We start from the raw sequence: 17,833 nt of genomic DNA, 5'->3' as shown, positions 1-17,833 counted from the left end.
TTGTAAGCCACCATCCTGCTAAGATAATTGCAACAGCCTCCTATTGGTCTCTTGACTCAACCTATGCCTCTCAAGAAGTCTGTTTTCAACAGTGCAGCGAGAGTGATACTCTTAAAATGTGTATCAGATGTCACTCCTTTACTCAAAACTGCATTGGCTCCCCATTTCCCTCAAACTGGAAGTCAGTATCCTTATAATATCCTATAATGTCCTATGCTATACTGCTTCCCATAGCCTATTTAACTTCGTCTCCTGCTATATTCCCCTTGCCTTACTTTGCTCTGGCCATCTTGGCTCTTTTGCTATCTTTTAAATCTATTAAGCATCTTTCTGCCTAGAATGCTGTTCTCTCTCCCATTTAGCTCTGTAATTCACTACCTTACCTCCTTTAGTCCTTTCCTCAATGTCTTTTTTCAGTGAGGTCTTCCTATTTTAAATACAATCCTATTCACCATTACCTGCATTATTTTCCTCCAGAGTATTTTCCACCTTCGAAAATGTCATATATTTTATTTTAGTTATTGTCTGTCTCCCCTATCATAATGTAAGCTCCAGGAAGAAATTAATATTTTCATTGCTTTATTGCTAAAACCAGGGTCTAAGATGTTTGGTCAGACAGCAGGCTCTCCAGTACTGGCTGAATTCTTCCTCAGACTCTTACTTGACCTCCTAAAACTAGCTTCCATGTTCCATTACTCAGGGTTTAATTCAGTAGCCCCTTCAATTCTTCTTGTCCTCTCAAATGAATCAGAGTTGCCTACTATTTCATTGACACTCATTCTTGAGTCTAAAATGACACAGGACTCCAGAATACAAAAGGGTGTAGAACTGCCAATTTTCATTAGTAATCCTGAAATCTGATTTAAAAATATATCTTACAGCTACAATTTGGGTTTTAAAGAAAAACAAACAAACAAACAAAAAATCATCTATCATATGTTTTTCACTTCCTTTCCATATGACATTTCAGGCACTCTTTGCAATAATGATATCATTATATACTATAAACCCTAGAGGCCTGGGCTAGAAGTTAGTAAATTAGAGTGCTAAGTCTTGACAGAGCCAATAATTTGGGTTCAAATCATTTAATTTCTGTGTTAAATTTTTTCTATCAAATGGGGACTATTCTGGCTTTATTACAGAGTGCCTGGTACAGAATTTAATTGTGTACAGATTTTCTTCCCATTGCCTTTAAAGACTGGGGCTATTCTGTTTATCTGTGTATATAGCATGCTATCCACAATATTTAGTAGATGAATATATACATAAATATAAATATAGATTTTAGTTTTAAGCATGATTTTATATATGTGGAAAATATACAGTATAAATAAAAAATACTATTTACTTTTATTATAAAATGAGCTTAACTGATTCCCAGGAAAAATGGAAATTATAGCTTTCCTCCCCATGGAGAAACATATTTATTTACTTCCTCAGCATGGCAAAAAAAAGTAAAAAATTACTTCATATGAAAAAACTTTTAAGTCACTCACTGCACTGAGGGGTACCTGGTGGCTCAGTCAGTTAAGTGTCTGATTCTTGGTTTGGGCTCAGGTCATGATCTCAGGGTCATGAGACTGAATCTGCTTAAGATTCTCTCCCTTCCCTCCTCCCCACTCCCTATCTCCTTCTTGTGCTCTCTCCAAAAAAAAAAAAAAAAAAGCCACTAACTCATTTTCCTTCATTCCTTTTTCTCTCCAACACTGCCAATAATACAAATTATTCGTATACTTTAAAGATCATAAATTTAGAACTTTAACCTTCAATGCTTCACTATTCTTCAGCATCCACACCCAGTGATACCAAATTCCATCACTTTTTTAATATTTCTCAGCTCCACCCTTCTCACCTGTGATTCTGTAGCCATGACATTAATTTTATATTAAAAGGACCATTAAACACTACTACATTTTACTAAAAAGTGGTATATTGAGCCTCTTACCAGTACATCATGCACCAAGGCTTGATATGTCCACGTATGGTGTAAAGGAGTTGCCAAATCTATGTTTCTGTCAACAAGGACTAATAAAGGCCTTTGGAAGCTGTAAATATATTTAAAAAAATTATGTAATTCTTGATAACAGTTTATATATCTCAATTTTTCTAAAACTTCCTGTTTTCTAAAACTTTCTGGTTTTATAATTTTGACATGAACAATAAGTATGCTAATATTGACGTTCCATAATAGTTTACTTTAAGAAAACTTTTTTAGTATAGCCAGTCAAGTAAAGTAATGCTTCGGACTACTTAAGTCTGTGTATATGCTAGATTATAAGTCCTGAGGAACTATCTTAAAGGAAAAAAAATCTGTGCAAGTACTGTTTCTACAGAATAATTTTTATAGCTATCGAAGTAAGAATAAGTTGCTTCTACTTAGATTTGTATTTCACATTTTTGGAAAAAAGGAATAGCTATTATCAGTTTTAGGGAAAACTATTAAGTAGAATCTGATGATAAATGTACACAAATGTTTGATAGTTTCATAAATTACAAATCACAACTTTTTTCTGTAAACAAAAATTCAAAAAGTAGACTCTAGAGAAGAGCTTCATGAAACTGTACCCCATTATAATATATATAACTAAAACATTAAGCCACAGTGGTGCCTAATCATGTAAATATTCACTTACTAAATACTTCATATGTTGTTTACTGCATTATTACAACTAAGATGTAAAACAGACTATACTTTAAGCAAAGTGAGGCACGAAGTCATCTGGTTGCCACCGTGTCTCCAAAAGTTGTAAAGGTCTGGTTTGGCAATACTGTATCAAGAGTATACATCAATTTGCAAAAGATACTGTTACCTGGTTATATTAACTATTCATATTTTCTCCTGCAAGAGATCTCTGACCATTTTAGTAACTCATTACACAGCACTGATTATAAATACACTGCACTGATGATAAAACTCTGTGATAAATAAGTAGGAGGTACACCCTTTCTACCTACTATCATTTATTACTCCAGAGCTAGGTAAAAGGCAAGGAAAGATAGCCTGTGGTAAAGTTTCTTACTTCAGCACTACTGGATATGGGGCTGGATAATTCCTCATTTTGGGGGCTTGTCCTGTGCACTGTAGGACATTTAGCTGCATCCTATAATGCAGCCCCCTAAATTCTAGTAGCATCTACCCAGTTGTGATAACCAAACAAAACATGACTGCAGACATTACCAAATTCTTATTGAGGATCATTAACTTAAACTAGATTCAAATGTCTAAAAGAGTCCAACAAAGTTGCTGATCCCTAATTAATTTAGAGATGCAACCAACAAATTAAAAAGACAACTGTACTATAACATAAGTAAGTTTTTAGAAATTATCCAAATAAAACAGAGTCTTTATATTGGTTTGAAAGCTTTTATGAGAGCACTATAGAAAGGGAACTGTCAAGTAAGAGATGCAATAGTGGGTGCTTCTGTTGAAAAAAAAATCAGGTGAGAATTTGCTGTTTCTGTTCTCCTTAGAGAAACGTTTTGAAGAAGATTTAAGACCAGCAATGAAATAAAAGAGTTTAATGTGGGGCTGAGACAGAACAAACTGAAACATAATGTTAGTGTTAACTCCCAATTGTAAAAATAACACAGAAGACAGGAGAAGCCACCTAAAGTCACTTGAAATAAGTCTATGGAAAGTTGCCACAGAATTATTATCCCTGAGGGGGCAGTTATAGTAAGTATCTGTTTATTTTTATAGGCTTTATTTATTAATTCACTTAAAACTGGGGGTAGGGATTAATTTTCCAAAATATTGCCTATCTCCTTTGAAATAATTCTCAGCCATTTGTGTGGAGTTTTTTTCTACTTCTTCACCCCAATACTGTATATTTTTTTAAATAAGCATTTCAATGTAAAAATGGAAACTAGTTGTTAGGTAGAAATAGACATAAGCATCACAAGTTTTTCACTTACTTTTGTCATTAACAAGAGGCTTAATGAAAATTGAAATAAAAGGGCTACTGACCTCCAAAACCATATAAACAGAAAAATCTCTCCTACAGATGACAAAAATGGAAAACAATTTCACAGGGCTTGACCTCATAACCCTGAGATCATGACCTGAGCTGTGATCAAGAGTTGAATGCTTCACTGACTAAGCCACGCAGGTGCCCTCAAAACAAAAATTTCTAACAGAAGGTAAATTAATTAAATAATTCATTTATATTTCAAGAACAAACTGAGTCAAAACCCTGATAAAACATAATACCTGAATTGGCCAGCTCCAAGTGTGTCACCTGTAAAAAGACTGTTCCTTGCATCTCTTAGATTTTCTCGAAGTTTCTTATCTAGTTTCTGAAAAATCAAATTTGATAATAACCCTTAAAGAAAAATTTCACAGAACCTTATATAGGATAATAAAACGTGTTATTATGAACACTGAGAACATAATGTGTTCTTAGTTTCATAAGTAAAAAACTTGCAACTTCTTTACAAAATAACAGATCTAAAATCTAAATATTTTAGTTTTTTTACTATTTCATATCATTATAACTTGGACTTGAAAAGATCAATACCTTTTCTATTGTGACTCAGGCCTGATTTCACTAACAATCACTTTTCACTGACTATTTTTATATTAGGTACAGGAACGATTTGCAGTAATGAGCCACTTTCTTACCCAATCATGACTCTGTTTTACAAAGAATGTCTCTATCTACTGACAGATCCAAGAGGCTCCAGAACAGAAATGGGATATGTGAAAGAAAGCAGCCCTCCATCAGTCAATGATTCATTTCAGCTAATAAAATTAAAAAATGTTAGTGTATCTTCCATCTTTCCATACTACTTGATCTTTCCTATTTTTTCTAATTTCTCTATTTACTCTTTAATCTTTAAAGCAAATTTTTGAATGCTCAATTTATATTGAATATTTTACTCCAATATAGTGGAAGAGCAAATGGCTTCATTTTAAAGTTACGATTGTCAAAAAAAAATAAAGTTATGATTGTCAATAAACATTTACTAAATGAAGTTAAATATAAAATGACCTGGGGGATCAAATAAGTATAAAAACTACTTGGAGAAACAAGGCAGAAAGAAAATATACATTTTAGTAAAAAAGAAACAGAGCTGGAATAGCATGTTGGAGTAAATCATTTTTCTCCACCCCATAACACTATACAATGATTACTTCTTATTTTTGGTGTAATCTCAATGTTGTAAAAAAGATTTGCCTTTGGTACTTAATATATGGCCCATAGCAATCATATACTTCATATTAACAAAAAGACTTGAGGTACTTACGGAAAACATTGATACAATGTTATTTGTCATCAATGGATATCTGTATGAACTTACCACTGCTACCATTTCCGCTGCTGTTCCTCTTGAACATCTGATTATAGGAACAGCACCTATTTTAACAGTAGATGTTAGCAATGATTTTTAGCTTTCAATAACGGAAAAGAATGAAAAGAGCTTAATTTAGAAGCAAACTTCTAAAGGTAGTACTATTCTTGATTTTACAAATTAACAATGAAGGAATATAGTCTTGTTAAAAAAATAACTTAAAAGATAAAACATATCTTCCATTAATATGAAAGGTTCTAAAAGGTGGCCTCAGCTCATTACTGAATCAGCTCATTAGACCTCTTAATTTCTCTTTGTTTATTACTCCAAGTTTTATCAAAGGCTGAAATCTTAAAATGATAGAAAAAAATCCAATTGCATTGAATATCTCAGAAAACAAACTGAGAATACTGTAATCTTAACATGCTGAAACTGCTGCATTTTAGATTCTAAACAAAACGTTCAGTCAACTGCAAAAAATTGTAGAATATTAGCAAGTTTTATAAAACTGCTTTCTTCCAATGGCAAGTTATACATGCTTGTCATAAAAACTCTAAATAATGTTAGAAATGTATAAAGTTAACCCTTTGGTTCCAGCACCCTAAAATAAAATAATCCCCCTTGAGAATTAGATATGGATATTTTCAGATTATTTTTTACATGTAGTTTTAAATACATGTATTTGTGAAGAGTACAAAAAATAGGATAAATTTTGTTCTTAAATTTGCCTTTTTCACTTAATCTCTGGTTGACATCCTTCTATGTCAGATGGGCAGTAATTTCAATTACTCTTGAAAAAATCACTTTCTGATATTCTATAAGAAAGCTTGCTTTAACACTTCCATGGTCTTTTATACTTATCTTTTTCAATCTACCTTTACCTTGAAAATATAACTATCGTTAAGGAAAAATAACCTTAATGTTCACAAAAACCCTTGCATTCAGTGAAATCTTGGAGAATATGTAGGATGGCAAAATAGAAAGGTTAATTATGTCAGTTTAATGACTAAAAATTGCATATACATGTGCTTTGTTTAAAACAACAGCAATAACAACCCCACTTGAAGGTACTAAAAATATTTGAAAGTGCAGAAAGTGCAGGAGGGTAAAATTTTGAAAGAAAAGATATATTTAAAAATTAAGATACATTTTTAACTAGCTTTTCTCTTGAGAGTACTTTCTAGTTTGCAAGGCACAGAAAAGAAAGAGCTCAAGCAGAAAACAGAAGAATCCAAGCCTGGCATTCAGGGCAGGATTTTTTAAAGGAGAAAATCACAAGGGAGGCCCAAACCTTGCATGCAAATTCTCCTCAAACTTCTGACTGTGGGGCAGCCCAAGTGGCTCAGCAGTTTAGTGCCACCTTGGGCCCAGGGCGTGATCCTGGAGACCCAGGATTGAGTCCTACGTTGGCCTTCCTGCATGAAGCCTGCTTCTCCCTCTGCCTTTGTCTCTGCCTCTCTCTTTCTCTCTCTCTGTGTCTCTCATGAATGAATAAATTTAAAAAAAAATCTTAAAAAAAAAAAAAAAAAACTTCTGACTGTATCCTAAACTATTCATGGTATCTCCCTTCTCAATTTTCTCATTTGTGAAATAAAGAGAAACTTTAAAAATTTAGTGTAAGGATCACTTTAAATGGGGTTTTCAGTGTCTGCAAAATTAAAATTGCAATTAGAAGGTTTCTAAAGAGATCTACTAGTAAGAAACCATAAAAATCACACAATAGATACTGAACACAAAGTAGCTCTAAGTAAATTTAGATGTACCAAAAAAAGGTTTAAAATTCTGAGTACAGTGGATTAATAGTATACTAAATTTAGTGTTTTCTGGAACCTTGGGAGTGTGCCTTAACAGTTATATTTATCTCTATATACTTAAAAGTGTATTTGAAATTCTTCCTAATAGAATATTAAACATTTTGAGAAATAACCAGAAAGATTTGAGGACCTACCCAGTGTAACAAAAAAGCAGAAGAGGCTGTCAACAATAGTGTCCATAACAGTTTCCATCTCTGTGTCTGTGATATCTGGTCTGTTAATGGCTAAAATAACATAAAGAGAAAAAACTTACCAAACTCTACGTCTTGATAACATTTGTAATACTCAAAAAGTAAAATTTTTTATGTTACACCTTTAAGTGAATAAATATCCATTAAAAATTATACCTCAAAAAAACTGCACAGCATTTCAGTATCTGTAGTACTGAACAGTATCAAAATCATAGTAGTGCTAAGAAAACAAATCTGCCATAAAAAGTATACAAAATTTTTGCCAGAGCAAGTAAAAAATATCATATTCCATACTTTCATTCACAAACACTAGATGGCCTCAAGAAACTACTGAACTTCTTACCCAAGTACTGCCAGAAAGGACAATGCCAATCAATTATTATAAGACCAGTGTCCCATATCATTTTTCTTGTATTGTAGTTAAGTTATATGAATTTCTTTTCTGATTACTATACTGTACCTAAGTGAGTTCCAAACTTCAGTGGGTATAAGAATCACTTTAGAAATATGAAAGAGAAAAGTTTGTCCAGAATAAAAATTCAAGATTCTTAGCCTTTTCCTCTCAGGGATTCAATTCAATAGATCTGGATAATTCTAAGAAATCTGCAATTCTGATTAGCACCACAGATGACTCTTAGAGCTACATTAACAAAAACAAAAACACTGCTGTGAAGACTATACTTGACAAAGATATTGCTTTACTCCTCTCTCAGCTCTTACAATACTTATGCTTAGTATTTGACGAGTAGATGCTCAATAAACATTTGTTAAAAGATCAGACTAAAATATCTATATTTTTAATTTCCCAACACTCTGAATTTGGAAACAAACATAAAATTCAATATAACTTGTGATTATTATGAGAGGAAAACAGATTCCAGCCGTATATATCAAAGTGTTTAAAGAAAGTATGGGCCATCCAGAGAGCATAAAATAATAAGGAATTCAACCAGGCAATACAGAATCTGGATGAGGGAGGGTGCTGCTACTTGATGTTGCAGATTCAAATCAGAAGACAGAAATGGCTAAAAGATACAATGTGAATCATGTAAATTCAAGGGACACCAAACAAGGGAAATACTCAGCTCATTTTGTTAATCAATGGTACAGGTAAAATCCAAATGGAAGCCTTTAGCCCTTAGGTCCCTCCTACACCCTGGTCTCACACCTCTAAATCAGAACTAACCCAAAGGGTCAAAAAATTGTCCATCAATAACCTCAACTCACTTATGTTAACAACTTGGTTTGAGATAGTAGCCTGACTTTGGGAAGATAAAATCTGCTTCCTTTAAAAGGATAAATAAATTTCCAATCCATGAAAAGTAGGTGATATAAATAAAACCCACAATAATAACATGTTTGGGCTAATCTGCTTAAGATTATCAGTTAAAATACTTGTGATATTTGAGAGGATTTGGCACATAATTACATAATGGTTAAGAGCACTGTGTCTGAAGTGGGTTTAGTAATCCGGTTCTACCATTTCCTTATCAAGTTACTCAGTATCTAGTTCCTTGGTTACTTCATCTGGAAAACGTAAATAGTAATAGTAATACCATCTACTTCACAAAGTTACCTATGAGTAAATGAACTTACACTGTAAAGTGCTTATAGAACAATTTATAATTATTATAAATAGACTATTGAGAATCTGGGCAATTAACCATACAACTATACTTTAAAATTAATAAATTTATACTTTAAATTTAATAATTAATTTCAGATCTGTGATTCTTCGAGAAGTATAAAAAATTAATTATATAAGTACTGAATGTAATGAATTTAGACTCACTATAAATTTATTTTTAAATATTTAAATTTTTGGGCAGATTTTGTTTATTAGATTTATAAATTTGCCTGGTCTCATATTTAAAGTACTTAAAAATGAACATACTGAATTTACAAATGCAACTTAAACTGTTAAAGAAAATTCAGCAAACGAAGTTTGCTAATTAAACTTGTTAATTGGGAATGACTTGAATCCAGTCTGCTCAATCTGAGTTAATTGACCAAAGAAAAAGTTAAGATGCTTAGTTGTTTATTGTTGTTATTGTTGTTTTAATGGAACATCTCATAAAATTTCATGTTATCCTTACACAGGGGCCATGCTAGTATCTGTATTGTTCTAATTTGACTATATGTACTGCTTAAGCACGAGGTGCTTTGTTTTTATACAACCCGATTTATAAATAATTTAACAATTGATAAGTTTAGCTTAAAGGCTTAAGGAAAAAAAAAGGCTTAAGGAAAAATAAAAGGCTTAAGGAAAACTAGGTTTTAAACATGTAATTTAAATACTTAAGTAGCTAATTAATTAAAAATTAATTGTAAATGGACTTCTGTAAATAACAACTATTATCAAAAATTTCTGACAGGGCAATTCAGCAAACGCTTAAGAGTTTTTAGGGATGTTGTTCAATTTCTAAAAGACAGCATGTTACAGAGCTCAAGAAAACAAAAATTGATTATCCCTTCTCCCATGCAGCTTAACATCTGGCCCAGTATTTCATAATAGGGTACCACTGACATTTTGGGCAGAACAATTTTCCGTTATGAGCATGTTTTACACACTGCAGAACATCTAGCATCCCTAGTCCCTGCTCACTGAATTCTAGTAGCAGCCCAACTTAATTTAACAACCAAAAACATCCTTATACATTTCCAAATGCCCCTTTATGGGGCCATACTCTCCACTTAGGAACCAATGAAATTCTAGTCAGCCCCAAACATCTCAATCCTTAAGTAACAAATTAATGATTATTTCAATGAACTGGCTAATCATATCTACTATAGTCTGCATTTTTCTTTAAAATATCCAACATAATCAATGGACATAACATTTCAGTTAAGCAAGATGAGTAACTTTTATTAGAGACCTGCTACATAATACTGTGTCTAGAGTCAACAATACTATATTGTACATTTAAAAAGATTAAGGGACAAAAAAAAGTGCAAAAAAAGCAACATAGATAATAAAATGGGGTCTGGGTATTTTATCTGTGTGTGTGTGTGTGTGTGTGTGTGAGTACGCATGTGTGTCTATTAGTTTTAATCTACATCTGGGAATCAGTTTACCAAAATTTTGAATACAAACTCCAAACGTGGTTAGATAGCATTTGATTAATATCAATATTCAATCCACTAGTACTTGAACAGGGTATAAGAATCAAGGGAATCTAACAACCTGTATTTGAGAATGGCACCTATACTTCATTCTCTAATAGTGCTGTAATAGCTGTTGACTCCTTGACAAATAGCAATATTAGTCAACCTTTTCGGAGTACTTATTATGTGCCAGAAAGGCATTTTACATACACTAATCCATTTAATTTCCACAAAAACTATTATGAGGTAGATAGTATCACTATCCTCACTTTACAGATGAGGAAACTAATGCAGAGAAGCAGAGTAAGTTAATCTTGTCCAAGAGTCAAACTACTAGAAGATTCATTGAATCCTACTACTAAAATACTATTTTACTTGCCATGAAAGAACCACTTATGCAAGCTGCTATGTGGTACATATAAGGTCAGAGAATTGGTACTTCATCAAGCTTACAAAACAACTTTATTACATCTTGCTTATCTGTGACAGAATTCAGTCTAAGGTTTGTTTTGTGTGCTTTAAAAAATCTTGTAGAGTTCTATTGCTGTAAACAAACTGCCTTTTGATTGTACTAAACATGCTATTTTTCTTTTAATATAGTACATCATTCATTTTGTTAACAAATGATAATATTCCTGTTTTACATACCACGATATGAAACAAGCTCCTTATTTTGATTACACAATACAAACATATCATCTTCCAAAGTAATAAAATTGAGATACTGATCAAAAACCTAGAAACAAAGGAAAAGGTTTACAAGTCAATTTTACAATACATTTTTTAAGTAGACTCCATGCCCAATATACAGCTTGAACTTATGACCCTGAATTCAAGAGTCACATTCTCTACGAACTGAGCCAGTCAGGTGTCCCAATTTTACAATACTGAAAGCATATTTAGTTTGATTTAGTCAACCAATGGTAAAAATGGAAATTATAATTATATTCAATAACTAAAAATTACACTATGTACCAGATTGCCTCAGGTAAGAATGAGGAGTTAATACTAAAAAGGAATATAAACAAGCTTTTGGGCAATAAATTATCAAGAAGGGGAGTAATATTTTCAGAAAACAAAATTTAAGATATAAAAATTTGTTGAAAAATTGTGGTTAAAGAAAGAAAAAAAAAGAAAAACTGTGGTTGGGATGAGAATGTATATCAGTTTTGAAGAAAAAAAAATCACAATTTTTATATTCATTTTAATCACACTTCCTAAGAAAGCCATAGTAACTATTTTTCTACCATGAATACTTATAAGGGGGAAAAAAGCTACACTAGTTCTTTAGAAGTACAAATCAGAGGAAAAAATTTTTTAAAAATCCCTAAAATAGACTGAATTTATTTAAACAAACACAACTATTTGCATTACTTATGTAAAATTAATGATAAACTTTGAAAAGAACAATACATATAGTTGCTTAGTCTTTTATTTGTCCTATATCATTCTCTAGAATTTCACGTCTTGTTCAAATTCAAGAAGCACAGGGCACATGTAGGATTATAACTAAGAATAAACTTACAGACTTATTTATACTAACCTGAATCTATCTAAAAAGTAACTGTGATGTAGAACTGCTGGCCTGCTGTAAGTTCCTTCTTTGTTATAATACGCAATATAACTTCTTTGGATTCTCTCTTCTAAGTAAGATCTGAAGATAGTGTGGTGACTATAGTGATTATATGTAAATAAAATAATATCAATATATTTTTAGCATAATTTATAACAACACAACTGTCAAACTATTTTTGAGTCAAGCTAAAAAGATTATACAAGTCCTAGCCTAAAACAAAGACCAATGCAGTGTTTTATTTTTATCTTTCAAATTCATTGAATAATAGGTACCTTCAATTTGGTTTATTTTGCCTACTCCATATTGTAATAATTTGCATTATTAGAACTTTTTCTAAAAACATTGAGTCTAAATATTTCTTAGGTTGATCTGGTCCTCTGTAAATTAGGCATCTAAGTCAATTAACAGGTTTCAGAATATACTAAATTTTACATTAACAAAATGTCATCAGTCAACCAAAATCTCTTACCTTGGCTACTTGTGTTACTGCACTGGCAGCTAATGCTGCATTTGCAATATCTTCCAGTTTACTTCTTGAAATAGCAGAAATAAAATTTAAATAATATGATTCATAGAGTTGATTTCGCAGATCCTATAAATATAATGAATACTTCATTCTTATGGGCAAGTATAAAGGATGACCACAAATGAAAATCTTTTAGATAACTGTAAAAGAGAGATTTTGGAGGATAATATATGTATTTAAAAGATGGATTATGCAAAAGGCAATCAAAAAATATCCCAAGAGAAAAAAGTCATGAAGAAACCTTGGTTACTTGGTTGCCAGAAATAATGGACCTATATATTAATAAAGTTATGATCTATATTATCAATAAAATTCTATTAATTACAAAATCACATAAAACTGCTTGAAAGAGTATATCTGGATTTTCCTTAAAAATATCCAGAAATGGTTCTCTCTCAAATAGTAAAATGCTTATTATATTTTGCAGATACTATTTTCTACAGCTCCGGTCATAGAATAATACAACATACTTCCTTCGCTGTTCAGACATAATTCCAATGACCAATTCCAGAAGCATTAGTTCTCAATCATGCAAAAGTAGTATAATTTAAAGTTATGCTAATTCTTAAATCCAGTTTACTTATCTTCTTAAACCCTAGGCAAATAGAATCTAAATAACCAGACAAGCATACCTTGGATATACTGAGGATTCAATTCCAAACCCCACAATAAAGCAAACATAATAAAGTGAGTCAAAATAATCTTTTGGTTTCCTGGTGCCTATGAAAATTATGTTCACTCAATTCTGCAGTCTATTAAGTGTGCAATAGCATTATGTCTAAAAAAACAGTATATACCTTAATGAAAAAGTACTACTAAAAAATGCTAACCATCATCCAAGCTTTCAGCAAGTTATTACTGCTCACAGATCACCATAACAAACATAATGATAATGAAAAAGTTTGAAACAATGTGATAATTACCAAAATATGACACAGAAACACAAACTAAGCAAATGTTATTGGAAAAACAACACTGACAGACTTGATAGATGCAGGGTTGCCACAGACATTTAATTTCCAGAAAGTACAATACTTGTAAGCTCAATAAAATAAGGTATGCCTCTATTTCTTTGAACCTAAGATAGTGTTGATTGAAAGAGGTACCATTATGTAACACCAAGAAAGAATTAATGTGGCCAATAAAATTCTGTAACACATCATCAATTTTAAGATACATCTGGTATTAGAGATCTTTAGGTGTGAAAAACTGAGGGTTTGGAGCTTGTGTGAGGAAGGCTGCTGAGCAGAGTAGTGGTTTAAGAAACGTTAGGGGATTGGTTAAAGGATAAAGAATTGAGGGGGCGCCTGGGTGGCTCAGTTGGTTGAGCATCTGCTTTCCTCTCAGGTCATGATCCCAGAGTCCTGGGATCAAGTCCTGCATTGGGCTCCCTGCTCAGCGGGGAGTCTGCTTCTCCCTCTCCCACTCCCCCTGCTTGTACTCTGTCATAAATAAAATCTTAAAAAAAAAAAAAAGGATAAAGGATTGAGAATTAAGGGGAATGAAAAAATAAGTATGTTGAATATATTGGGAGTCATGTTTCTTACTGTCAGATTTGTAGAGGGAAAAAGAGAAAAACTAGGATGAACCTATATTTCTGAAATGAAACAGTTTTGGATATTTACTATATGTCTTTTTACCTAGAGAGATAAAGATTTCTAGAGTTGAATATCGATATAAAAGTGTGTGTGTGTATATACATATATATTTATATACACACACATACACACACGCATATATATATGTATGTATTTCCTAGTTCTGTCCATTAAGATATCCTAAGAACTGTAGCAATGAATACACCTTATTCTCAGTTGCTGATTTCTAAATACCATTCTCTACAAAAAACAACCAGACTCTTTAGATAAATGGCTGAATCTCAGGCTAGGACAGAGTAAGTAGGAGAGGAGACTGAAAAATCCTACTGTGCCCCAAAGTAAACAAGTGGTCAAAGAATGATGGGGACATTTCAAAAGGACACAGAAACTGAACAAGGTTGTAGGATGTAAGATCAACATATATATCTATGATGATATATATGCAATTGCTCAATTCAAGTATATAAATAAAAAACAGAATTAAGAAAATTCAATATTGCATTAAAAATATGAATACATTTAATAAGTGTGAAATCTTTATCTGTACACTATAAAACATTATTGAGAGAAATTAAAGATCTAAATAAATAAAATGATACTCCATGTTCATGGATTAGAAAATTTAATATTGTAGATAATAATATTCATCAAATTGATCTATAGATTCAATGTAATCCCCATCAGCTCCAAGTAGCTTCTTATAGAAATTCACAACCTAAGGATGCCTAGGTCGCTCAGCAGTTAAGCACCTGCCTACGGCTCAGGGCGTGATCCCAGGGTCCGGGGACTGAGTCCCACACTGGGCTCCCTGTGAGGAGCCCGCTTCTCCCTCTGCCTATGTTTCTGCCTCTTTCTGTGTCTCTCATGAATAAAAGAAAAAATTCACAACCTAATCCTAAAATTAATATGAAAACTCAAGGGACCTAGAGAAGCCAAAAAAAAAAAAATCTAGAAAACGAAGACTGTAAGTTGGAAGACTCAACTTCCCAATTTCAAACCTTGCTACGGAGCAAGAGTAGTCAAGACAGTGTGGTACTGGTATAGGACAGATATTGAGATTAGTGGAATAGAACTGAGAGTCCAAAATAAACCAAGGTATCTACTGTTAATTAATTTTCAATAAAACTGGCAAGACCATTCATGGGAGAAAGAATAATCTCTTCAGTGAACGATGCTAGGACAATTGGGTAACATGCAAAAGAATGAAGCTGGATGTCTATCTTGTACCATATATAAAAACTGGATCAAAGATCTAAATATAAGAGCCAAACGGGTAAAAATGAAAATATATACACAGAAATATGTACAAATGTTTATAAGGTTATTATATGTTATAGCATTTTTCATAATAGCCACAAATGTGGAAGGGGCTGATAAATCCTATCTCTTTAAAAAAATGGCAAAGTAAGGTTTATGGAAGATAAAAGAGAAAGCTGGGCATCATCAGCTAAAAAGGACACAAAATATGTGACCTTTGCTAACAATTTAAATACAGCTGATCCTTGAACAACATGGGGCTGAGGCACTGACACCTTGCACAGTTGAAAATTTGCGTTTAACTTCTGATTCCCCAGGAACTTAGCTACTGATAGTGTATTGTTGACCAAAAGCCTTAATGTAACATAAACAGTCAATTAATACATATTTTGTATGTATATATATTATATACTGTGTTTTTACAATAAAATAAGCTAGAGAAAAGATTAGGAAAAATCATAAGGGAGAAAATACATTTAGAGTACCATAAAAAAGCCTCCTATAAGTGGACCTGTGTAGTTCAAACCTGTGTTGTTCAAGGGCCAACTGCAGTAATTTGATTCAATAGTCAGTAATGAGATGCTTCTGAGTCTGTGGCAGACATTATTAACTACTTATTTAATACACATTTCCCCCCCCTTCCTTGCTAAAAGAATCCAGATTTTGTTTGGGGACAATATACTCATCTAAATATTAACTTTTGCAACCTCTTTTGAAGTTAATTCTATCCAGTGAAACATAAATAAATGAGTCTTCTGGGAGCTTCTGGGGAATCTTTGCTTTCCTGATCAAAACAAACAATTGGGACTGGAATAGTTTATTTCCCCCTTCTTGCTTTGAACATAGATGTAAAATTGGTCTCAGCTGCCACGTAGTTCTAGGAAGCACCAATCAAGACAATGCAAAATGAGAAACCAAAGGAAACATCAGAAAGACAGAAGGAGCCAGGGTCTTTGACTACTTCATAAAACTACTATACAAGCTTGGGCTTCCTACTCCCGAACTTCCTATTATATTAGAAAAATAAAACCCTAGTTTTAAAGTTAATAGAGTTAGATTTTCTGGGGTACCTCGGTAGCTCAGTTGGTTAAGCACCTGCCTTTGGCTTGGGTCATGAAATCATGATCCCAGGGTTCTGGGATTGAGCTCTGCACTGGGCTCCCTGCTCGGTGGGGAGTCTGCTTCTCCCTCCCACCCTCCCTCTCCCTCTGACCCTCCCCCTTGCTTGTGCTCTCTCTCAAATAAATAAATAAAATCTTTAGGGATGCCTGGGTGGCTCAGTGGTTGGGCATCTGCCTTTGGCTAAGGTCATGATACAGGGTTCTGGGATCGAGTCCCACATTCAGGCTTCTCGCAGAGAGCCTGCTTCTCCCTCTGCCTATGTCTCTCATGAATAAACAGATAAAGTCTTAAAAAAAAAACTTTAATAAAAAAATATTATGTATTAAATTTTCTGTTTTTTAAAGCCAGGCTAACTCTTAATATGCTTCTACAGCCAAAAAATTTTAAATCTTTCAGTCTTTTAAAATTCAAAGATAGTCTCAAAAATCAAAGTGGGAAATTGGGTAAGGCAATTTCTAATTTTTCACACTGGAAATCTAAGAAATTTGGGGGGAAAAAACCTGTTTCCACATTCTAGGGTCAGGAAAACAACTTATATTACCTGGCACATTCTGTCAATATTTTCTTCAGTTGGCATTACAAAGTACACTGCAGGAACATCTGGAATAGGATCTCGATCAGAGTGCAAAAGCCTAAAAGATATTAAGAACATAAAATTCACTTTTTTCTTAATCACTTATCTAAAAATATAGTTTAAAACAGTATTTCTCAAACTAGGAATTAACCAGTTCAGGGAGAAGGATCAGTACACTAAAAGCTCCTGCTGCAAGTAATCTTCTTTTTTTTAAAGATTTTATTTATTTATTCATGATAGAGAGAGAGAGAGAGAGAGGCAGAGACACAGGCAGAGGGAGAAGCAGGCTCCAACATGGGACTCGATCCTGGGTCTCCAGGATCATGCCCTGGGCCAAACTGCTGAGCCACCCAGGGATTAAATTAATTAATCACTTAATCCAGTTTTAAACTTATATCAGTGCTAGTATTATTTATTAGTAAGATCCTAATGTCAGTCTTCATCTCTTCTATTATAATCACCTTATTTCCTTTCTTTTGTTTTTTAAAGATTTTGAGAGAGATCACAAGTAGGAGGAGGAGCAGAGGGAGAGGGAAAAGCAGACTCCCTGCTGAGCAGGGAGCCGGATGTGGAACTCCATCCAAGGACCCTAGAATATTGACCTGAACTGGAGGCAGATACTAAACCTACAGAGCCATGCAGGCACCCAAATCACCTTATTTCTAATACCAATATTCTTCCTGAAGAAGAACTAAAGTACATTGAATATCAATTTATTTACAGTTTTCACAGAAATATGGCTGGAGGAGGGTGGGTGGGAGGAAAGTGCAGTTCTCTA

At 33.1% G+C, this 17,833-nt stretch overlaps 1 protein-coding gene and 1 pseudogene across 7 annotated transcripts in view; both read right to left on the bottom strand.

Moving 5' to 3' along the window:
- SCFD1 (sec1 family domain containing 1) overlaps positions 1 to 17,833 on the bottom strand; it is a 107,546-nt gene that overhangs the window by 77,603 nt on the left and 12,110 nt on the right. For 3 of the 7 annotated variants that reach the window (XM_072838118.1, XM_072838115.1, XM_072838117.1), the window contains 7 exons: positions 17,023 to 17,113; positions 12,448 to 12,570; positions 11,051 to 11,138; positions 7,241 to 7,330; positions 5,302 to 5,357; positions 4,211 to 4,296; positions 1,946 to 2,045 (listed from right to left, as the gene is read on the bottom strand). In XM_072838118.1, the coding sequence (XP_072694219.1) occupies positions 1,946 to 2,045; positions 4,211 to 4,296; positions 5,302 to 5,357; positions 7,241 to 7,330; positions 11,051 to 11,138; positions 12,448 to 12,570; positions 17,023 to 17,113 (634 nt within the window). Of the gene's footprint in view, positions 1 to 1,945; positions 2,046 to 4,210; positions 4,297 to 5,301; positions 5,358 to 7,240; positions 7,331 to 11,050; positions 11,139 to 11,945; positions 12,052 to 12,447; positions 12,571 to 17,022; positions 17,114 to 17,833 lie in introns of those variants that run through there. The other 4 variants (XM_072838116.1, XM_072838121.1, XM_072838120.1 and 1 more) reach the window with 2 other exon arrangements.
- Positions 9,353 to 9,452, bottom strand: LOC140640701 (U6 spliceosomal RNA; annotated as a pseudogene).

The sequence above is a fragment of the Canis lupus genome, chromosome 9, assembly GCF_048164855.1.
Source record: "Canis lupus baileyi chromosome 9, mCanLup2.hap1, whole genome shotgun sequence".
In the NCBI taxonomy this organism is placed as follows: Eukaryota; Metazoa; Chordata; class Mammalia; order Carnivora; family Canidae; genus Canis; species Canis lupus.
Note: the sequence above shows the minus strand (reverse complement) of the source record. Positions and strands in the feature narration are given on the sequence as shown.